Source organism: Mesoplodon mirus (assembly GCF_964341445.2).
Source record: "Mesoplodon mirus genome assembly, chromosome: 2".
In the NCBI taxonomy this organism is placed as follows: domain Eukaryota; kingdom Metazoa; phylum Chordata; class Mammalia; order Artiodactyla; family Ziphiidae; genus Mesoplodon; species Mesoplodon mirus.
Genome location: NC_138977.1, coordinates 31,331,726 through 31,356,184, shown reverse-complemented (window position 1 = coordinate 31,356,184; position 24,459 = coordinate 31,331,726). Strand labels below are relative to the sequence as shown.

Below are 24,459 nucleotides of genomic sequence, written 5' to 3'. Positions count from 1 at the left end.
CGCGTACCGCAAAAAAAAAAAAAAAAAAAAATGATGCCTGGTTTTGCCTGAGCAACTAGATGTAAGGTTATGTCATTCTCCAAGATACGGATACACCTGGAGAGAGATTTCAGAGAAAAGATATTGAGTTTGAATTTGAATGTGTCGATTTTGCATATGGATGCCCGATTTGTTGAAAAGGCCCCTTTCTCCATGGAATTACCTTTGCCCCTTTGTCAAAAATCAGTTGATTATATTTTTGCAGGTCTATTTCTGGCTTTTCTATTGTGTTCCATTGGTCTATGTGTCTATCCTTTGCCTTGATGAATGTTGCTTTATAGTAAGTCTTAAAATTGGGTAAGGTGAGTCCTTCAACTTTGGTCTTTTTTTTATCAGAAGTGTTTTGCTTTTCCATATGAATTTTGGAATCAGATTGTCAATACCTACAAAAAAGCTTGCTGAGATTTTGACTGGCATTGCACGGATTCAATAAAATAAGTGGGGAAACACTGACATCTTAAGATTGAGTCTTCTGATTTATGAACATGGCATTCCTCCCTATTTTACTTAGACATTTCCGATTTCTTGTATCAGAGTTTTTGCAGTTTTCTGCATACAGCTCTGGTATGTAGCCCTAAGTACTTCATTTGTTTTTATTGGCCATGCCTATTTTGAGGTATCTGTGTACATCTTTATGCAGACGTCCTGTGGGCAAGCCTGGAGGTCTGGGGCATTGTCTGGGTTGGAATTCAGGTTTGGTATCATCACATTTGTCATGAATGTCACATTTCCCAGGGACAGAAGAAAATAGGGCTGAGGATTAAAAGTCATCTTAATTACCATCAAATGGTTAATTCTGGTTCTTGTTCTAAGTTTAAGAAGTAAATCAAGGAAGATCTGAGAACCCCACAATGAGGGCTGAACACGTGTGCTTCGGCACCAGAGAGCATGTGTTTAGCTCCTGGCTCTGGGACCTCAAGTCTCAGCTCCACCTAATTGTAAAGCATGTATGGTAACAGTGCCCACCTCACAGGGTCATTGGAAAATTGATTACAATGGTGCATCTGGAGGACACAGAACAGTGCTTGGCATGGGGAGCACTCAGTCCCTGTCAGCCACTGTTATTAGTTACATAAGTGAATTGCCAGGAGCCCATCTGGGGAAATACCTTGGAAAAAACTTAATGGTCTTTGAGAGTCCTGGCATTGTTAGGTAATGACTATTGATCTTCACAAGAAAAGATGGGATTCACTGCTCGTGTTAATTTTTCTCGCACAATATACGCCCAGGACTCAGTGTCCCCCTCCCGAGGGTGAACTGCATATGAGAAAGAATATATAGCATCTGAAATTTCCTGCTGAAAGCTCTTTGTTTAGAAACCAGGGCTGCTAGTGCCTTTTGATTTGTGTTTCCAACATTTCCCAAATTAAGTATGAGAGTTGTGACTGGATATGGCCAAGGACTCACAATTTCTTTCTGAAAGAAAACAAGGAAAGTGGTCAGAACTCATATCCTGCTTCCTATCCCTCCCTACCCCCATTGGTTGCCTAGCCTTGTTCATAGAGGTTACTGACCTGGTTTAGTCTGTCTCCAGCTTGGCATGAGTTGGCCCAACCTTGGATCCAGAGTCCTTCAAAAGAATCCCACTTCTGGGCAAGGACAGAAATCGTGTAGTGACAACTGGATGGTCTGGACATTGTTTGGCACTTTGTTTGACCAGGAGTAGGGGTGGGGAGAAAGAACTGAAACCCTTTCAGAAAGTCTGTATTTTCTCCAATTCCCATTTCATTGTGTTTAAAAGAAAGGTCAGGGCTTCCCTGGTGGCGCAGTGGTTGAGAGTCCACCTGCGATGCGGGGGACACGGGTTTGTGCCCCGGTCTGGGAAGATCCCGCATGCCGTGGAGCGGCTGGGCCCGTGAGCCATGGTCGCTGAGCCTGCGCATCCGGAGCCTGTGCTCCGCAGCGGAAGAGGCCACGACAGTGAGAGGCCCGCGTATCGCAAAAAAAAAAAGGGAAAGGTCAAAGGAATATCTTGGCCAGCAAAAGGAATGCACTCTAGTATTGACAGGTCCCAGGAAAGAGACTCGCAGCTAAATTTGCATCTGACATCGTAGCATAGACTGCAGATGCTTTAATCACACGAAGAGCTAAACAGGTGCTCTGCTGAGATCTCTTGTAGTATTATTGTCGGGAGAAAACCCATTGGCCTAGGACCCAGGGCCAGTACTGCTGCTAGTATTTGTTCTAAAAATTCTGCAGTGCTTTTGTGTTCACAAATTGCCATAGATCTTGATGGAAGTTGTCTTAAACTGCAGAAAGCATGTCTTGAATGTGTGTGCGTGCGTGTGTGTGTGTGTGTTTAAAATCACCATAAAGATAAATGGGTGGAAGAAATGTTTCAAGTTAAGTTTGCACAGATTCTACTCGGTTACCAGCTTGTAACCCTGCCGCTAACCTTGGGTGGAGACCATGGAGAGCTCCTGGAGCATCATTCTTTGGCCCATGATGGGCCAGGTAAGGCACAGATTGATTTGATCTGAAAATGTGTTAAAAATATGTGAATTGCAACTGTCACAAACATACCACTTGGGAATGTAAATTGGTGGAGCCGTTATGGAAAACAGTATGGAGGTTCCTTAAAAAACTAATAATAGGGGCTTCCCTGGTGGTGCAGTGGTTAAGAATCTGCCTGCCAATGCAGGGGACACGGGTTCGAGCCCTGGTCCGGGAAGATCCCACGTGCTGCGGAGCGACTAAGCCCGTGCACCACAACTATAGAGCCTGTGCTCTAGAGCCCGCGAGCCACAACTACTGAGCCCACATGTCGCAACTACTGAAGCCCACGCGCCTAGAGCCCGTGCTCCGCAACAAGAGAAGACACTGCAATGAAAAGCCCATGCACCACAACGAAGAGTAGCCCCCGCTTGCTGCAACTAGAGAAAGCCCGCGCGCAGCAAGGAAGACCCAACACAGCCGAAAATAAATAAATAAAATAAATAAATTTATATATTAAAAAAACTAATAATAGAGCTACCATATGATACTGCAATCCTACTCCTGGGAATATATCAGGAGAAAACTATAATTCAAAAAGAAACATGCACCCCAATGCTTATAGCAGCACTATTCACAATAGCCAAGATATGGAAGCAACCTAAATGTCCATCAACAGATGAATGCATAAAGAAGAGGTGGTACATATATACAATGCGATATTACTCAGCCACAAAAAGAATGAAATAATGCCATTTGCAGCAACATGGATGGACCTAGACATTATACTAAGTGAAGTAAGTCAGACAAAGACAAATACCATATGGTATCACTTACATGTGGAATCTAAAATAAGGCACAAATGAACTTATCTATAAAACAGACTCACAGAGGTAGAGAACAGACTTGTGGTTGCCAAGGGGGAGGGGGTGGGGGACTTGGAGTTTGGGAATAGCAGATGCAAACTATTATATATACAATGGATAAACAATAAGGTCCTACTGTATAGCACAGGGAACTATATTCAATATCCTGTGATAAACCATAGTGGAAAAGAATATGAAAAAGAATATGTATATGTATAACTGAATCACTTTGTTGTACAGCAGAAATTAACACATTGTAAATCAACTACACTTCAATAAAATACATTAAAAAAAACATACCACTGTGAATTTTAGTCTCTAATTAAATTGGATCTCTGGTTCATTTAATTTTTTATACATATTTTTTAGATTTAGTCGTTGGAGTGCTAGGTGCAGATTTACACATGTTCATATTTGGAATCAATAATTCTGACACAAAAAATGGGACAATAAAAAAATGGGACAAGAACACACACATTAGTAGATGGCAATCATCCCTTGCTTTTTGAAATGGACATAAACCTGGCAATAGATTCAATATTTGTAAGAGTCAATTCTGGTTTTTCATTTATTTGATAAAAGCAGAGATGCCACCAGACTTGGGTTTGATGCGTCTGACAAGCAGCTCCTATTCTGCCCTGTGGAGTGCGGGAGCCTTTCTTTCTGGGGACAGCAGCCCTGCCTGGCTCTGCCAGCACTCTTAGCCTTGTGAAAATGCTGATCATCCCCAGCTAGGAACCACTGCCCCAGATAAAACATTACTTACCTTTGAGGCTCTGGGCTACTCGCTATAAGTAATTAAAGTTTATTTACTAAAATAGACTGAATAAAAGAACTATCTCTAAGTTCAAAATTCTGTATGTAAAGTCAATTAGGCCAATATATTTTTAACCTAAAATCTTTCTTTCCTAGAAATTTGAAGGGCCATATAAATATTCTTTGACTAAAGCTATTCCTTTAAGGGGAAGGGAGAGATGAGAAAGAGTATTTACTTTTTAAATTAAAAAAAATTTTTTTTTGGCTGGACCGCACAGCTTGTACGTGGGGTCTCAGTTCCCCGACCAGGGATTGAACCCAGGCCCTCGGCAGTGAGAGCGCAGAGTCCTAACCCCTGGGCCACCAGGGAATTCCTGAATATTTACTTTTATAAATCCTGTTTTGAGTCATTGTCATAGTAGTCTAGCAAGGAAGATACTTTTAAACTATATTTTACAAAGGTAGAAACTAACGTTCAGAGAGCTTAAGCTCTTTCCTCAAGGTCCCAGAGCTCATGTCTATCAGAAAAGGCTTTCAAATTCAAGGTTGTGTGATAGTAGATTCTAAGGATTTCCCACTATATCATATATTCTACTCTGCCCTTATAAAGCTGCATTTTATTGACTCCACTGGGAAAAAGATGACATTATTTTCCCCCTGCAGCAACGTGATAAAGTTCTGTTAGTCCAATCACTTCTATGCTACCTTCTGCGTCAACAGCCCTGTCTCTGACGCACCCAACCAGGTTTGGGTGGAGTAATGTGAGTTTACTCGGTCTTTACCCTGATTTAATTACCTTTGGATTCTTACAGACAGCTATGATGCCACAGGCTCATTCCTCGTAGGTGAGGTAAGCATGAGACGGAACCAAACTCAGTCTTAAATGTCTTACCAGCACTTATCACTGGTCATAGTTATGTGATAAATAAAATGTTCATATAAGAAGAACACTGAGGATGGCCAGGACCACCGTGATGTGCCTCTCCAGGGCTTGGAAGCTTCTCTTTAGCTTTATCTCACCTATTATCTTTACTGCTTCTTGTATCAGATCCCAGCCAATGGTCAGAGTTTTTTTGCTTTTAGTTTTGTCTTGTTCTTTGCCATTTATTGGTGCTTTCCTCTTTCAGGTCTCTAACTTGATATATCTTCATATTGAAGGTTTCCTCCTTCAACCCCCATAAAGGCAATGTGCTCCCGGCACCCCACCTCCCCACCCCGGACTTCCCTCCTTTAAATTTTTGTGTTGCAAAATAACACACCTTCTGATAGTTAAAACTAACATACAATGCAACAAAATAGCCTCCTTTTCCAAACCGGCCCTTAGTGCATGTTTCCCACGCCCTTGTTTGCCCTTCACTTCCTCTGCCTAATTTAGATTTGCAAGCTCAACACACAGACTCTCTGTCTTTGTTTATGTACATATGGTCTAGCACTAGTCTTGGGTTTAACAAATATTAAATAATCATGACTTCAGAATGATTGTTAGTACTGGTCTTTAAAAAAATCACAGATGGTCAAGAATACTGCTTTTTTTTTTTTCCCCCTCACAGACCTTGTCTGATTTTGTAGCTCTTACAGCAGACAGCTGTATTATAGCACACTTGCTTTCCCCTTGAATACCACTTGGAGACCAGAGCTGGTGATCACTGTAGCTGCTTTTCTTCATTGGAACACATTTACAAATTCTGCACTGCATACCAGTGTGCTTGTGGATGTAATTTCAGTCGTATGTAACCACCTTAACATAACTGGAGAAACTCAGATACAATTTTATACAATGTTCCATTGTGCATGTTTGAAATGGAAGGTTTTTTTTCTCTCTGCATAATTAATTTAAGCATTCATGATATCCAGTATGGGCTTTTAAAATCTATGCATGAAACACTCATTGACTGTGTGGTGGCAATTACATTGTTAGGTTTTGAACTGAAGTCCTTAATTTTACCTATTTTCAGGCTTAAAACAAACAAACAAAACAAAACAAAAAAACCCCTGAATCTGCATACTTTACCTAAACCCTTTTAGAGGTCTCCTTAAAATTGGCAGACTGATTTTGCACTACAGTTCCACAGGGCGATTCATAAAAATAAATGCCAAACACCAGGCAACGATAGAAGGAATTGACAGTGGATCAAAAGTTTAACAATGCATTTCCTTTAAGAAATGTCAGCATCAGCTTTCTCACAATCAGGAAATAAAGAAGGCTGTGCTCTCCCACTGGTCCAATAGTTCAAATGCAAACACATCAGCAGAAGAAAGTGGTTATGTCAGGGTGCAGGATGCAATCGTGTAACCGGATAAAACGGTTTTATTTGTTAGCTCGAATATATATTTCTGATTTATATTTTTATTTAATTTTGTGGCCAAGGCAGAACCAAGGTCATAATATTGATAAATTAGGAAAAAATGGTTTCTTCTTTTAGAATCAAGTCCAAAATATCTACACATCGAGATGACATCTACATTAGCACTGTTCTTACTCATGTGACCACATCCTCAGCTGTGAATTTATTAGGATTCCTATAAAATCAAACCTAAGAGTCTGTGTCTAAGTGTGTATTCGATACACTTCATCTAACTTGTTTCATGAGCTCTCTGCTATGTACACACTGTCTCTCCCTGGGCTCTGTAACTGTATTCTCCACCAGGGACTCTGGAATGCTATTTGCAGGTAGATACAATATTTCCTAGTGGAGTGTGCTCTGTTGAAAGCGATACAGTGTCTAAACTGTAGCCTCCCACTCTCCTGAGATTCAAGTAACTGCAAAACAATGTGAATAAAAATTGTCTGGGAGGAGCCGGATTCATGGGAGGAACACCTTTACTAGGATTCAACCCCTCTCAGCTCTAAACCTTGCTTTCAGACAATTGTAACAGCTGGACAAGATGGTAACGAGAGGTATCTCTTGTCTTAGAACAGTGCAGCTTCCTAGATCCTAGTGCCCTGGCCATTCTCCTAGATGAGGTGAGTAAATTAGGCAAATGCCTGGCACACAGAGTCAGCTCCCACGAGGCCAGGAAACGGAGCACGCTTGTCTTATCCACCATTGGTACTCTAAACACAGAGATCAGTACCTAGTAGACAGCATGCCATAAATATCAATATTTATTGACTGAACAGTGAACGTTCAAGGTGTTTTTTTGAACAAAATGACTATAGATAGATAGATGTAGATGTATCAATATTACTCTTATGTTGTAGCTGGACCCATAGGAATTTAAAAAAATATATCTACTCACTTTAAAAGATGACTGTAGGGCTTCCCTGGTGGCGCAGTGGTTGAGAGTCCACCTGCCGATGCAGGGGACACGGGTTTGTGCCCCAGTCTGGGAGGATCCCACATGCCACGGAGCGGCTGGGCCCGTGAGCCATGGCCGCTGAGCCTGCACGTCCAGAGCCTGTGCTCCGCAACGGGAGAGGCCACAACAGTGAGAGGCCCGTGTACCGCAAAAAGAGAAAAAAAAAAAAAAAAAGATGACTGTAAACACCTAATCTATATAATATATTTAGAGATGTAGTAATATTAGGTTTTACTGCTGGAATCATCAGGCTTTTTGAAGTTACAAGTCGAATGGTATTAAGGCCAGAACTTGAAATGCATTTCTAGACTTAAAATCCAGTGTTCTGTCTCTCTATCTCCTAATGACTTTCTAGATAATATGATGGTTCTAGAAACAGAACAAAGAAGCTGTCATCTTTATATGTGCCTTTATGAAGCAGCATAATAAATGGCTTACTTTATGGTTATTGGAGCAATTTGGTTTAGACTAATTGGCAAACTGGCAGGTCTGTGTCTAATTCTGTCACCCATGGTATACACAGCATACTGTTGGTGCTCAAATGTTAATAAAAAAATAACAAATTGAAAAAAATCTACTCACTTTAAAAGATGACTGTAAACACCTAACATATATTTTATTATATAAAATATATAAAATATATAAAACAAAGCAATGCATGCCAAGTATCAGGTGTGCTAGATGCTGAATGGCATTATTAACGTACTTAGATAAGTAATTATAAATAGTGGGCAAATTAACTTTAATTGAAATTAAATGATAGCTTAGAGGTTGACAGCGAGTTAGTCATTTTGTTGGTGGATAAGACATACTATTAGCCCTCACCTGAGCTCACTGGGGCAATTCAGTATCACAGCAGAGCAGTCAGAAGAAAAAGAGTTGGGTTTGCATCTGTAATTCACAGCTTTCTGGCTGTGCGGCCTGGGTGAGTTGAGTTCCTGCCCACTGCCTAGGCTTTGAGGGGCCCTGCTCCGGCTTCACCCTCCCCATGGGACAAGGAATTCCATGCTTTCTGAACACCTTGGGCCCTGGAACTTACTGCCCTGCCACTTCCAGGCCTGACTGTCCAAGGCTGGACTATCGCTGGAGGAATCACCAGGGGGTAGCTTTTGTGAGGGGGATGGTGCGCAGGCGAGGGTGTCCTCGCGTGTATGAGCCTTTTTGTAATACATGATGGAGCAGAGATGGGATAAAAATGGGGTGTGAGTTTCAGGCCAGAAACCAGTAGTCACTGCCACACTGTGTTCCAGTTAATTTATAGCTTTAGGAATTTACGATGGGGTCTACATTAGCTTGCCCTGGGCCCTTCCAAACTTCCAGGCAGGCCTGGAACTAGGGCAAGTCACATAACCTATTTTAGTCTTAGTTGCCTCATCTGTAAACAGGATGATAATAACTGTTCCACTAACCTCAAAGGGTTGGGATGATGAAGATGATCTTAAAAATAACTACCGTTTGTTGAGCATACACCGTGGTTCAAGCACTTTACAAGTCACTGTCACTTTGCATGGATTCTCTTGGATCCTCGAAAATCTTCAGGGTATGCCATTTTTATCTGCTTTTAAAAGAAGAGAAAACAGGCTCAGAGAGGTTAAGTTTCTCTCCTAGCCTCCCCTTCCCCATCAGAGATAATATATGTATCAGTTTCATACACATACAAGGTAACACTATAGCTATTCATTCATTTACATCACGTTGGGGGAAGCAGCAGTGAACAAAAGGAACAAAAAAATCACTGACATCGGAAGCTTACATTATGGTGGAGGAAAACAATAAATAAATCAAGTAAGTAAAATCCGTCGTATGTCAGATGGTGGTAAGCAAAGCAAGGGAGAGAACTAAGGCATGTGGAGATACAGGGAAAGTGACATTTGAATAAAGACATGAAGGAGGGAAGGGAACACCATTCTAGGTTTTGTTTTGTTTTGTTTTCTGGTGGCCTAGAGGAGTGGTTCACTAATTTGGGTGGCAGAGGAACAGCAGAAGGAAAGGCCATGAGACTGTGGCTTGCTTACTGTGTTCCAGAAGCAGCACGGAGGCCAGTGTGGCTGGGAAGTGAGCAGGGGGTAGAATAGTAGGAGATGAGGTCAGAGAGATAAAGGGGGCGGGGGTGGGGAGGGAATGAGAACCAGGTCTAGAGGTCATTTAGGCCGTGATAAATAAGGACCTTGAAAAAAAAAAAAGTGATGGGGAGCTCATGGACTTTTTGTTGTTGTTGTTAGCAAAGGGATGACATGAGCTGCAGTGAAAAGACTCAACCCAACTCCCTCGGTGCTGGAGGCAAGGGCAGAAAGAGGGAGGCCAGGTAAGTGGTTACTGCAAAGCTCAGGCAAAAGATGATGCTGGTGTGGACCAAGGTCATGGCCGTTGAGGTGGTGGGTAGAGGTTAGATTCCAGATATGGTACTCTGAAGGCTGAGCTGACAGGTTTACTGAAACCCGGGGTCGGGGGGGCGGTAAGAGAAAGGAAAGAGTCAAGAAAGAAGCCAAGGCTCTTCACCTGGGCAAGGGGTGACAGAGGTAGATGCCATTAGCAGGAATGTGGAAGTCTGTGGGTGAGGCATGTCTGGGGCAGGAGATCTGGAGCCTGGTTTGCGCAGGTGGATTCTGAGATGTCTACTGGGCACCAGATGGAGATGTCAGGTATGTTTTTTCACTTCATTAGATCTGACTTTTCTTCTCCTCTCTCTTCACAGAGCTGTAATGGCACTTATTCAAGGTGGTGGTGGTCTAGGTCATAAAGAATTGGATGCTGGGTTTCAACTAAGGGGTTAGAGAGAAATATGGGGAAGCAGTTGGAGCACAGGGTAACACCAAGGGTCTAGAGAGAGAATTTGTAACTCAGATTGTTTCAGGAGGTTCGGCCAGGATGGTCCCTTCTCTTGGAAGCCACACAATCTGTTTAATGCCACACAGGTGACTTCAGGACCCTAAAACGTTCGTTCATAACCTATTCCAAGTGTTTACAGTAAACTAGATGTCGAAAAAGTTATGTTTGAAAATTTAAAAAGTGTTCAACGTGGTAGGTCTTGAAAGTAGCAATCCTCCTCTGAGTGCGGCCTCCATAGAGACAGCAAGGCTCGAACTTGACGTGGGTGGGGAAGGGGAGCCAGATGAAAATCAAGCTATAGGACCAGGACTCCAGAGCTGTGCCCGCTGCTTGGCTGGCCTTACACACCTCGACCTGGCTCGGGGGTGGGAGTGTGAGCGGGGAGGACGCAGCAGGACTGGTGACATTTTAAAGGGCTCTGTCCTAGTGCCTCTGCACCAAGTGAGCCCGGGTCGGATCCAGGGTCTGGACGTTTACCCGGCTCGTGCCAAGCCACATCTGCCAGTGTTTCTGCTTATGTCACAGAACTTGCTGTCCGAGTCTCACCTTTAAATCTGGAGTGTTCGCCCGTCTGGGGGTGGTGTTTGGTCTAGGGTTGAACTGGTACGTTTCCATCTCCCTCCTTTCGTGGTCATTGAAGTGTCTGAAGGTGCCCGGTGAGCACGGAAGGCAGGAGAGGAACGCTGTCCCTGCAGCAAGTTGAGGATAAGCCAAATAAACCCCTAGAGGACTGATCGCCTCTGGGGCGACTCGGAGCCAACCCCTGGTTCAAAACGACTGCCCAGGGCGGCCCAAGCTGCGGGTCGGGCTTCTGTTCCGGGTCGACGTGCCGCCCCGGCGGCCGAGGCCTGGCGCCAGGGGCAGTCTGGAGGGGCGACGCGACGCCGCAAGTCCCCCGGGACGCGCGTGGGGTGTGGACAGGCGGCTCGGCGTGAGCCGCCAGAGGGGAGGCTGCGCCCTCCGCCCGGCAGCCGGGGCGCGCCGCCTCCCCGGGGCCAGGTGGTGCGGGGACCCCTCCAGCCCGGCTCGGGCGCGTCGACCCGGGAGGCCCGGCGCGCAGCTCACCTGGGCCGCCGAAGGTGCCGCTCCGGAGCGAGGGCGCGGCCGGCTGGCGGGCGGGCGGCGCGGGGGCGGGACCCGGAGCTGGGACGCCCCGCCCCCGCCGACGCGGCGCGCGTCCAGTGGCCGCCGGCCCGTCACTCGCTCTTCACCATGGTTGCAGCACAAAGCGCCCGGCCCCGGAGGCCGCTTCCTCCCTAAGCGCGGCGGGGCGGCGCGGGGGCGCAGGAGGAGGAAGAGGCGGGGAAGAGGAGGGGAGTCGCCGCTTCCCAAACACTCTCCGGGGGGCTGTGCGCGACGCCCGCCGCCAGGAGTCCGGACCTGGTGCCCGCGGCCCCTTCCCTCCGCGCCCGCAGCCCGGGAACAAAGTTGCCGAGAGCCAGCGGGCCGAGCGCGCAGCCGGGGGCGCTCTGGCCGCTCCGCGCGCGCAGATGTGGGGCGGCGGCGGAGCGCACGGCGGCGGCGGGGCGGCCCGAGGGGATGCAGCAGCCGTCGGGGGGCTCGGCCGAGCGCAGTAGAAGGAGCCGCGGCGCGGCGGCGGGGACGGCGGCCGAGGCGACCCGGCTTCGCAGCGCCCGGACCTGAGCCGGTCCTCGGACGGCGGCCGCGGCGCCCCCGATTGCTTCCCGGAGCCCCCGAGAGGAGGGGGCGGCCCTGCGCGCGGAGGAGCGCGAGGCCCGTGCGCCCCAGCCAATCCCTCCCCGCCGCTCGAACTCCCTAAAAATAACTCAGGCCGGCGGGGGCCGGGAGGAGCCGCCGCCGTCCCCGGGAGGAGCCGGGGAGGCGTGTCGAGCCCGGGCCCGTGGGGAGCCTTCCCGGCCGCGCGGCGCGGGGGAGGCGGAGGAAGCGGGAGCTCCCGGCAGCCGGGCGCCGCGGGGACCCTCGGGCCTCGCGCGCCCCCCGCCCCGCCGCCGCCGCGGTTTGGCTGGTTGGCCCGAGGCGGGCGGAGCGCGCAGGGCGGAGGCGGCGGCGGCGGCGGCGCTGGGCCGGGAGGCGGCGGCCGAGGGCGCGGAGCAGCCCCGGCCCGGGCTGCGGGGGGAGATGGCGTCCTACGTGGATAACAGCTTCCGCCAGGCGGTGATGAAGAACCCGGCCGAGAGGACCCCCCAGGTGAGCCCCGCGTCGGCTGCGCGCTCCCTGCCCACTCCGTTCGCCCCGCGCGCCCGCGCCTCGCGTCAGGTCCCCACAGCTTCCAGGGGCTTCGCGTCTCCGCGTCTCCCCTGGCCGTCCTGGCGTTATTTCCCCCTCTCCTGGATCTTCTCCTCCTTTTCGCTGCCCTCCCCGTACCGACCTGCTCCTGCGATTGCCCCGCGGGGCAGGGAGGTCTCTCCCGAGAGTCCCCTCTTCCCGGCCGCCCGCGGGGCCCGGGAGCCTCTCGGGGCGGGGGGCAGTCACCTCCCCTCGGCCGGCCCCTCCTGCCCCCCGCCACCGGCCGCAGGCGCCCTTCCTCCCCGTGCTTGTGGCCCCTGGTACCTCCAGAGTTCTTCGGCGTTTGCAGAGGTGTAGGAGGAAACTTGCAGGGCTCTGCGGAACGCGAACCCGTGCTGGCCTTCTAAAGTAAAAGGTTGAGATGTTTGTATGTTTACTATTTTTCTTTTCCTTTTTATTTTTTTTTTTTGGAAAAGTGATGCCGCTTTTCAAGGAAGGGGTTGGGGGGGGGGAAGTTGAATAGCTAGGTTAGTGCTTTTAGTTTCAACTGCAGACAGAACTGCAGAGCAGGCATATTCAAATACAGCCCCGGGAAGGGCACCCTGCGGATTCTTTTGGTGTTGCACAACCTTGTCAAAATTAGATAAGTTTGTTAACCTTCATACGTTCGTTTACCTTCAGGCTTATTTTTCTCTGGCTTTAAGTAGAGGAATTGCTGATGGTGGTGGATCTGGTCGTCTGAAGTTGGACTAGAGAGGCGGAAATTTTGTAAAAATGTGGTGGTTTGATTTTTTTTGCTTTTAGCTGCTGACTGGATAATGACGCATGCTCCTAAGCGTTGGGATGGTGACTACAGGGGATCCTGCTGCCAACCGTCTTAAGACAAATAAGCCCTCCTGATCCTTGGGACCATCAGACATTTAGGATCTAATGCTTGAAAGAGTTGCTTCGCTTGTTAGGTGTTGGATGCCATCTGTTCAGAGCCAAAGGCTCTCCTCTCTGATGTTGATTGTCATTGTTTAATGCGGGGAAAAGAGAATAAAATAGGCGCTTCCACTGGCTGCCTTTGGACAAGGCCCAGGAATGGCACCTGGTACGGTTTTTGATTTTTCATTTTTTTTCTGATGGAGCCGGCACATCTGGGGATCGTAGGTAGATTGCACTCGTTTACCAGACTGTGGAAGATGGGTGGTAATTTTGCAAGGCAAATTCATTTCACAGTATCTCCAGAAAGTTCCTAATCCAAAGGATTACTTTATCGAAAACAAGGAAGGTCCTGCTTTTTGCTCTTGTTGCACTGCTTCTCACGTGCCTTCTGCATCTCCTGTTGGTTTTAAGTTGTCAGTCAGTCAGTCTTCTGCAGCTGAAGACGCACGTTCCCAGTCACAGTGTGATGGAAAAGCCCATTTCAGTGAAATGTTTCAATGCCTTTCAGTGTTGGAAGTGCCAAGTGAAATCACACATGCTGAGAATATTAGAACCTAGCAAGGCAGGTCAGAAAATGATGTCAGAGGCCTTTAGTGGAAATTAGAGAGCCGGGAAGTGGAATCTCCAGTTGGCTGATTAGAATAGCAATGACTCTAAACCTACTATCAGGTGGGTGGAGGGGGGTGTGTCCCCCAACGAAACTGGAAGAGACAGAGCCTCCACTGTGACCGCGTGTGGACTGTGCCAGAGAAATGAGCTGTTAAACTTCCCTGTTTACGCGCCGGTTGTGGAGAGCAGAGTGAAAACCGACCAGCACAGAACTTGGCCCGAGTCAGAAGTGGGCCAGTTGCTACTGACACCGCAACGTGACCACTTCGCTGACCCTCTGAAAGCAGCACATTTCCCCCACCAAACCTTCATAGAACAAGTCACCTTAGAGAAGCCTACCCAACATTTGGAACATTCATAAGTGTCCACCCTATTAACACTGATGCTCCCTTGGTTATTACTAATGCAGACCTACGTGTTTGTTTATTATTTTAAAGAGAAAGTAGATGGAAATGTGAATGTTTTCCACCTTCACCCGGCTTGTCAAAAATAATTACTTTTCTGAAAGTTTGAAATTTACTCAAAAGTAAAAAAAAAAAAACGTTTTGGTAGCAGGTGCCTTTTCTGTTGAGTGCTTTGAGAATGCAAGGCCTGGAAGTTTTTCTGCCCTGTCTTTTCTCTTGAGTGCTCTGAGGGTCAGAAGTTTGTAATATAAAAGCAAAGTTATTAAATAAACTTGATGCGGACAGACGGATATGAATTAGGAATGTTTTGCTGTCATGCTTCCTTCTGTTTCTCAGGATAGATTTGGTGAAGGAGTTTGTATGATTCTTATGGCAGGCAAAAGAAAGGTGCCTTAAAACAAAAGAGGAACAAATATAAAGATTTTTTGTTAAGTTCATTTTCTTCCTTTTTTCTTTTTTTTTAACACTACCAACCCAGTCTGTCTCCCAAACCCTGTGAAGACGTGGTTTTGTACAAGGTCACTCAATTGCCTAGAAGTAATCGTGCTGTCACTCGTGTAACCTAAGAAGTTAGCTCCAAGGGAATCTGGGGGTGGGGAGAGCCTTAGTGCAAACACAGGACCTTTGAAGAGTGTTATGAAATTAGGAAGCTTTTCATGCCCACCTGGAAAATGGAAACCCATTTTCCCGTTTACTTAGGCACGTCACTAGAGGGGGAATGGCAAGGAGAAACAAAATTGTCACTCGAATTTTTAGCTAAATCTCACATATTCATATTTAAGGGACTGTCACTATTTCACCTGATATTCTGAGAGGACAAGAAAAGCCATCTTTAATCCAATGTGTGTCCCATATTGTGTGTCTGGAAAGTGGCTAAGTTCTAGTCAGTGGGGCACTGTATCCTCAATAACAAACCTCCTTGAAAATAAGGAGCACTAAATGTCTTATTAATATTTTTCAGTGCACCTCTGTTGAAAAACAGGACTCTTAAGTAACTGCTTTATTAAACTGTTGGGGTTTATGTCTTTAATCACTTACATGGGAAGCTTGGTCACCTAAGCAATTAAGTGAAGTGAAAGATGTAAATAAATTACAGCTTTCCCCCCAAGTCTTTAAACAATAAAATGATTTTTCTAACCCATATTATTAACTTATTGGATTCAGACCCTTTCAGATTGCTTAGGTAGAGTGTTTAAATGTCTGTGTTTAGTTTTTCAGGTGAAACATCTATTGCAGAATGTTCTTCTACTTTAAAGATTTAATATGATGTGTTTTTAGCTAGTTGTAAAAGTTACTTTTTAAAATGGTTTGTGTAAAACAGCTTCTGCCTCATCCCTTCCTAATTAATAATATTACTTTGTTCTTCACTACTGAAATTTTTTTTTTTTGGCTATTATACCTTTTGATTTAGTTGCTAATTCATGAATTTGCCATTGGAGAACTCTTAACAGTACAAGACTTAATTCTTTGCAAAAGTCACTCAGTAGAATGTGTCTTGAGTCATAATGAGAGGGCTGAAAAAGTGCCTTTAGCCCAGAGAACTTTAAATTATGAGAATCTGCACAGAAGAGTATCTCTGATGAATATTTAACTTTCAAATCTAGTGGAAGAATTGTGTCTATGACAGATAAATTTTCCATCTCTTTTTTATCAGTTTATGAGCAGTCTTATATTTTCATCTGACAACTTATACTTTGATTATATTTTGGCTCATTTTGGGGCTCTAGTAATAAATAATTTGTCCCTTACGTAGTTTTTTTTCGTAAAACACAACTAAATGGTCTGGGTGCACTTTTGAAAAGCATGTCTCACAAAGTAATGACTGGCCACAAGCAATTTAGCTTTCATAACAATGATATTTGAATTTGGAGGTTAAACAAATACACATATATTACTGAAAAACCTATTTCAAACTGTATTAGCATGTGGCTCTGAACAAGTGAGGACTTGAATTTATGGTAAAAATTATTAACATTCTTTTGCAATATTGGTGGAAACTTAGTCACCTTCAAATAACCTTTTAAACATTTAGTAATTAACAGTTCCATAATTAGCTTTGCATATCTTGGCTGAGGTTCAAAATGAATCTCTCCAGCTGCAGTGCTTCATGGTGGCTGGTGTTTAACACAGTCCTTTCCAGACCCCCCCTGGGCTTTCACAGACACTCAAAAAAAAACACCAAAAACACAAAAAAACCAAAATTAAAAAAAAAATTAAGAGGACTTCTGGTTGCCAACTTGTTGCAGTTTTCTTCCTCTTGAAAAAGGACGTAAAATAAAAACAAAACCAGCTATAACCTCCTAGCACTATCACTTAACTTATTTATGAAGACTCACCATGCTTTTTTTTTTAAATTGAAGTATAGTTGATTTACAATGTTGTGTTAACTTCTGCTGTACAGCAAAGTGATTCAGTTAAACATATATATAAATTCTTTTTTAAAAATTCTTTTCCATTATGATTTATCATAGGATGTTGAATATAGTTCCCTGTGCTATAGAGTAGGACCTTGTTGTTTATCCATTCTCTGTGGTTTGCATCTGCGAACCCCAAATGCCCAATCCATCCCTCCCCTACCCCCCTCCACCTTGAAACAAGTCTGTTCTTTTTTAAGAAAATTTACTGTTGCCCTAAAAAAACTTTATCCAGGTGGATTTTGGGGGGAGTTAAATGAACACAATAAGGTCTGCCTTGGGTGGTGTTTGAAATTCAAGTCTTATAAAGTCATATTATGTAAAGTAATAGTGGCATATGCTTCCAACCTAAATGAGCTATTTGAAAAAAGATACAGTAACCTTTTCAGAACACAGAAAGACTATGCCTTCTTGACTCATTTGAAAACTTTTTTTTTAGCTTTGTTACGTATTTTGTAAGTTTTATATATAGTGAAAAGGAATTGTAATTACCTCAAAGAACTTTGATCTAGACTAGTGTAGAGTTATGGAAATGTGGCCGCTGGTGATAGTTCCTTGATAATCTGTATTATATGGGCTGTTCCCTCTCCTCACCCCATTTTTGGTAACAGTTTCCTCATCTGTAAAATGTGGGTAATAGCTTCTCTTCCAGGCCTTGGGGATTCATTGAGACGTCTGTCCCTCAAGCAGCTCACCAGTCTGTCATGTCGTAAGTAGGAAGTGATTCATTAGTGCTGTGACGGCTGTCCTAGGCCAGCACTGCTGAGGTTGGGGACTTCCTAGATGGGTGTGTATTGAGTCTGGGGACTTCCTAGGTGGGTGTGTATTAAGTCTTAGGGGTGTAGAAATTCACCCATCAGTGGACCAGGAGGCTATGAAGGATTTTCCAGGCAAACCCAAGGTCATAGAAGCTGCACAGGTGGTTGTAAGGAAATAAGTGTGGACCTTTGTTCAGTGCGCCTGGAGCCAAGGGATTGAGTGGTGGATGGAAAGTGACGCTACATGTCCTGTGGAAGCTTGTGATTTGTGGAGAGTGGGAGGAGACTGGAGTTCTGTTAAAGCAGAGGTCTGACCTCCAGGGTGGAGATGGTCAAGAGCCCGAGCTACACAGCGGAGATATCCACTCTGCTGGACAGGCCGGCTGCACGTGTGCACATTCATATCAGCTGCTCATCGTGTCATGCCGTGCACACGTTTACGCCAGTGCAGCCTAATCACGTCAGTTGGCGGTGATGGCCATTTCTTAGTTCATAGGAGAAAAGTCCAAGTTGTTGAACATAATTTTCTGTATAAATTTATTTATTTATTTATATTTGGCTGTGTTGGGTCTTTGTTGCTGCGCATGCACTTTCTGTAGTTGCGGCGAGCAGGGGCTGCTCTTCCTTGCCGGGCACGAGCTTCTCTTGTTGTGGAACACGGGCTTCAGTAGTTGTGGCTCACGGTCTCTAGAGCGCAGCCTCAGTAGTTGCGGTGCACGGGCTTAGTAGTTGTGGCTCGCGGGCTCTAGAGCACAGGCTCAGTAGTTGTGGCGCACGGGCTTAGTTGCTTCGCGGCATGTGGGATCTTCCCAGACCAGGGCTCGAAACCCGTGTCCCCTGCATTGGCAGGCAGATTCTTAACCACTGCGCCACCAGGGAAGTCCCCATAATTTTCTTGATTGTCAAGATTTTTTCAACTTACACTATTTTTCCTTAAAGTTTGATGTCTTTTCCATGTCCATTCTGGAATCTAATATGAAATAGCTAATTTCTCATATCATTATGCTAAGTATATTAGTATTTCTTTATCTGTGATGATAATGGGATTTCCAGGCATTCCATCCTTTGCAAGAATTGAGGAACATCTGAATTTAAGCTCACAGTTGACTTGTGGTGGCACGAGGTAACGATTGTAGCAAGTCTGTGAGGGCAGTTCCTTATTCCCCTACATCAGTTTTTGTTTACATAAATTAATGTTGAAATGAGGAAGGAGAAGCAAGTTGTAGTACATATAATTGGTCTTTTGTAGCTTTGTCAGAGCTGGAATATATGTAATCAGTAAAAATATGTTCAGTGGTTATAGGGTCAGCCTTCGTGGGGGGAAAGTAAGCTGATTGGCACATTATTATTATTTTCTTTTTTGCTTTACCTGCAAAGTTTATTGCATAGAGCACACATTTATATGAAAACGTAACAGTGTTTCAACATGCGAAATTTGTACAGAAAAATATCAGAAACACATCTGTTAGGATGACTGTCTCTGCCTTTTATATAAAGAGCTAGTGTATAAAAAGTTTTTAAATCTAAGGCACCAGGCTTTGTTCTACAAGAGATACAGTACTCTAAATAGCAAAGAACTAGGGAATCAGAAGGAATAGCTACTTCCTTTTACTAATCAAAGACTGGTGGCTGCAAAGGAACACAGCCTGCTTCAAACTATTTGTGATTCACCAGAAATCTCGTTAGCATTAGGACAACTAATTTGAATTCAAGTTTTAGTCAATGGTTTAAGCAGGATTCAATGGATTTCAGGAAACATATATCCTGTGTACACGTGTGTGCGTGTACACATGTGTGGCACGTTATTTTGACTGTTAGAATGTTTATCTTTTCAGGAAAAAACCGCCTCTGGTCTCACTTGCTAACTAACTAGGACTTACTGCACTGTTACCAAGTATGTGTTTCCTGCTGTATTCAGGTGTTTTCTTCTTCAGTCAGTGGGGGTGGTCGGTGGTGGCCGGGTTAGTTTTTGTAGAGCAGGAGGTTTAGTGCGTTTTAGAGTCTCTTGGTATCACCATTTATTTTTGTGCTTTCACCTCCATTAGGCAGTAAAAAGTGTTTTGGAGGGGTTGGTGTGACTTGAAAAAGGACCTTGTTTTGTTGTTGGTACTAAAACCCTCTTCCCGCAGTTCTCATTGCTTGCCTCCTACACATTGAAAATGATCTAGAACTTTTCAAATATTTAATATGAGCCAAATGAATTGAAATCAGATTTTACATGTTGACCCTGTTAACTGCTGGTAGTTCAGTTGACAAACCGACAGTTACTGGCCCTTGGCAACTTTGTGTTCTTCTGCAGCTGGTGGTATTTGTCCCTCCCAACATAAAAGCTAATCGGAAAAGAAGAGACCCTGAAGAAGAATTAGCTGTTGGTGGGTTAGTCTAGGGAGGCCTGGTAGTAACTTACCTAGAAGCCAGCTAGCAATTGGTGGATCTGAAGGGTTGGGGCACGATGGTGATTATCTTATTTATCCTGAGTATTCACACTAGAGTTGAAACGCATTATCTTTTTTAAAAAACTTTTTTTAGTTTGAGATAATTGTAGATTCACACGCAATTGTAAGAAATAATGCAGAGATCCTGTGAACCTTTTACCCAGTTTTTTCCATTACAAATATCTTGCAAAGCTGTAGCGTAATATCACAATGAGGATATTGACATTGATAAAGTCTAGATGCAGAAGAATTCCATCACCACAGAATTCCTCTTGTTGCCTTTTTAAAAATTTATTTATTTATTTATTTATTTATTTATTTATTTTGCGGTACTTGGGCCTCTCACTGTTGTGGCCTCTCCCGCTGCGGACACGCAGGCTCAGCAGCCATGGCTCATGGACCCAGCCGCTCCGCGGCATGTGGGATCTTCCCGGACCGGGGCACGAACCCGTGTCCCCTGCATCGGCAGGCGGACTCTCAACCACTTGCGCCACCAGGGAAGCCCTTGTTGCCTTTTTATAGACACAATTACTCCCCAACTCTACCTCTGGGGAGGACTAATCTCTGCTCCATTGCTATAGTTTTGTTATTTCAAGAATGTTATGTAAATGGAATCGTACACTATTTGATCTTTTGGATTGGCTTTTTTCACTCGGCATAATTATGGCTTCTTACCTTTTGGCTAAAATGAATGTATCTATTATTGTCTCTGAGTGGTTTGGGCTGTGTTCTTGAAATACCAACATTATTTGGGAATGGGGGTGGCACAAGGTTAGGTGGATTTAAACAGTGACAATGATGAGAAAATTCGATAAGAATATGTATAAAATAAAGACCAAAGATCATTAGGTCTTGGATGAGCAAGAGTTGTGGGAGTATAACACATTGGGGATATTTCAGTATATATAGTTTTCTTCCATAAATTTTGTTGTTGTTGTTCATGATGTAAGTGGTAAAGGTAATGTTACCATCTATCATCCCTCATTCAAAGAAATTACCTGATCTTCCCCAACTGAAGTGGCGTTTTACAATTCAGAAGGAAGTCTAGTGAGTGTATTTACAAAGGAGTCCCAGTGGAACAATTTGAACAACAAAATAAAGAAGGATTATAGCCTCTAGGGGAAAAAATATCCATGAGCTCATGCCAATATAAGTAAATTATCCAATAAATAAATAGGGGAGAAGAGACAGCTCTTTGTTATGGTAGAATTCCAATAAAAAATGTAGAAGGTATGATGGAAATGGAAAATCACCAGTAGGCAAACCTCACAGTGATAATTGCTGCAAACAAGAATCAGTAGGTGCCAGAATTAGTGGGTGAGAGTATGATGAGAAATGTATATATCAGGGCCTCCCTGGTGGCGCAGTGGTTGAGAGTCCGCCTGCCAATGCAGGGGATACGGGTTCGTGCCCCGGTCTGGGAGGATCCCATGTGCCGCGGAGCGGCTGGGCCCGTGAGCCATGGCCGCTGGGCCTGCGCGTCCGGAGCCTGTGCTCCGCAACGGGAGAGGCCACAGCAGTGAGAGGCCCGCATACAGCAAAAAAAAAAAAAAAAAAAAAAAAAGAAATGTATATATCAGCTATCAGAATATTTGCATAGTCTCAGAGTGTCTCCCCCACCAGATTAAGTAATTAATTACAAAGGGGGGAATCAGTACTTTTAAAGTGAAGAAAACTAGCAGACACCAACTTAACTAGAAGATCAAAGTTATGTCACAAGGCATATCAACATCATGATGCACTGAGAAGGGCGCCTCTGAGGTGGTATTCTCACTAAAAAACCCTTCAACTTAAGTGTCAGAAAACACTAGACAAACTTAATTTTAGGACATGCTACAAAATGGCTAGTACTCAGAAGTGCTCACCTTATGAAAGGATGGAGTGCTGAAAGAGTCACAGATTGGAGGAGACTAAGGAAGCATGATAACCAAATGAGCTGTGAGATTCTGGATTAGGTCCTGGACCAGAAAATAAACGTTGGGACAGCTGTTGGATTTGAATAGATAGTTTTACTGCGGTTATTTCGGATGATGAATTGTGGCAGGCTAGATGAAGAGTCTGTGGGATCTCTGAACTACTTTTTTTTTTTTAACTTCTTTTAGTCTAAAGTTATTTCAAAATTAAAAGTAAAAAAACCCAAACAAACAAACCCAGCTTTTGGAGTTTTATTGTGACTCTGACAAGGGGCCACCAAATTAAGATATTTTTGAAAATAATCTTTTTCCTGATTTAATCTTAATGAAGAGCTCAGTACCTTTCAGCTAAATATTTTGCATACATTGGACCATTAGTGACATGGCTGAAGCAATATATTAGAGGAAACTTACATACACACAGACAAGCTTATAAATAAATGGACAAGAAGAGCTAAAATAATAACATTTAATTCACCTTTATTCCTACCTGAATTTTGTAGATATTCACATAAAAATGTAGTGTATTTTACCAGGTGTGAAGGTTTCATGATCCTGAATGTAAGTAAATGGGAATATTTGGTATTAGTAAAAAATGTGTAGGAGATAAAATGAAGCACGGTAGAAAAGAAATTGTGGTAGTAGTTTAAGGAAGTCAGTCTAGGTGAAATCAAGTTTGTAGGGTCTCCCTCCTTTTCCTTTTCTGTGAACTTAACAAGTCTTTCAATTGTTACTTTTGGTAGGAGTGAGGGGGTGGAAGGGAGGGAAGGGGATGGCAGGGTGTGTTGAAGGAGGCTGGTCGGAGGCATTATTACAGCTGCAGATGGGGAGACCTAAGCTGTGTGTGCAGCATTTCGTTAGAAGCAGTTCAAGGTAGAAATATCTCTACAAACCTTTTTTCCATATATATATATATATATATATATATATATATATATATATATGTATAAATGCCTTTGCATTTCAATTATAAAGCCAACTGCCCGCCCCGCTCCTCCCATAGCCACCTACCGTTCTTTTTTTGTGTGTGGTAGATTCTGAAGAATGCATGTTGTTTCCGTATAGTGTGTACTTTTTTCCCCTGTAACTGAAATTGGTACCGGAAGATTGGATTAAAAAATATGGGCCCTAACATTTGAGATAACAACAAATAAAATGTAAGCTGGGAGGTATTTAGTATTTTCAATTATAAAGATAAAAACCATTTGTTTTCTATATTTTAATGTATTTTTTTTCTGTTTGATGTTTTCAGTAATAAATTGCATTTGCGGGCACAAGTGGAAAAGAAAAGAGCTGGCCAGGCTTTGAAGTAACTAAAATCTTATAAAATAAAAAAAGTGAAAATGTGTAGGTGTCGATGAACACTTTAACATCTGTCCAGTTGTTCTGTATATAAGTAACTATTTGAAGTCTTCAAGGCAATACATTTCTGATTTCTTCCGTAAGCTACGTTATGTAGTCTTGCAAACTCCATTTTCTTTTAGGCACACTCAAATTTTTTAGAAAATTCTTGGTCAAATTGTTGGAAATATTTGGCTAAGTTACATTATATAGTTATGGTATTAAGAAACTGCTTGATCAGATTTATACCTTTGCAAACAACTAGAGATGAACTTTGAAAACTCATGAGTTAAAGAAATTGAAATACAGTAGCATGAAATGCCAGGAATTGAGGTGAAGAAGACTTTGACTGCATTTCAGTTTTTTCTAGTCTTCATTCGTGTCGGCTCCCCTTACTTTTGTAAGAGCTGGAATAAAACAAGGGGCAAGCTAGCTTTAGGGGCAGATGTTATCACGCGCTGCCTTGCGCCTTCAATTTGGGAAAACACAGGACTTAAAGGCAGGCAGTGTACGCAGAGACCCACAAGTTTTTTTTTTTTTTTTTTTTTTTTTTTAGTTTATTCTGGTTGCGTTGGGTCTTCGTTGCTGCACACGGGCTTTCTCTAGTTGCGGCGAGCGCGGGCTATACTCTTCGTTGCGGTGCGCGGGCTTCTCACTGCGGTGGCTTCTCTTGTTGTGAAGCACGGGCTCTAGGCGCACAGGCTTCAGTAGTTGTGGGTAGTGGGCTCAGTAGTTGTGGCACGCGGGCTCAGTAGTTGTGGTTTGCGGTCTCTAGAGCGCAGCCTCAGTAGTGGTGGCGCACGGGCTTAGCTGCTCCGCGGCATGTGGGATCTTCCCGGACCAGGGCTCGAACCCGTGTCCCCTACATTGGCAGGCGGATTCTTAACCACTGCACCACCAGGGAAGTCCCGACCCACAAGTTCTTTATCCCCAAATATGAATCTCCAAACCTAACGTCATCTGAGACATAAGTTGGAATGGGTGAGAATTCCTATCTTGATTCCATTTTCTCTGGTGTGGTTTAAATCTTCATCAGTTAGAGGAAGCTCTGTGTCTGTGGCGGGGAGGGGCAGCATGGTAAAATCATTTCACTTTAAAAGTCCTTGTTCCCACTCGATATATTGTGGGATGGCTGTTTTCCTCTGTAGTTATACATTTGTATCTTTAAGTCTGAGTTTACTTAGTGTATTTCCTTTATCTAACCTGGTGGTTATGACCCTGGACTTT

General features: G+C 44.2%; 1 protein-coding gene across 1 annotated transcript in view; it reads left to right on the top strand.

Annotated features, from left to right (window-relative positions):
• The first annotated feature begins 12,239 nt into the window (after positions 1–12,239).
• RAPGEF2 (Rap guanine nucleotide exchange factor 2) overlaps positions 12,240–24,459 on the top strand; it is a 247,062-nt gene continuing 234,842 nt past the window's right edge. The window contains exon 1 of the mRNA XM_082611143.1: positions 12,240–12,392. Coding sequence (XP_082467269.1) covers positions 12,324–12,392 — 69 coding nt within the window. The 5' untranslated portion in view covers positions 12,240–12,323. The remainder of the gene's footprint in view (positions 12,393–24,459) is intronic.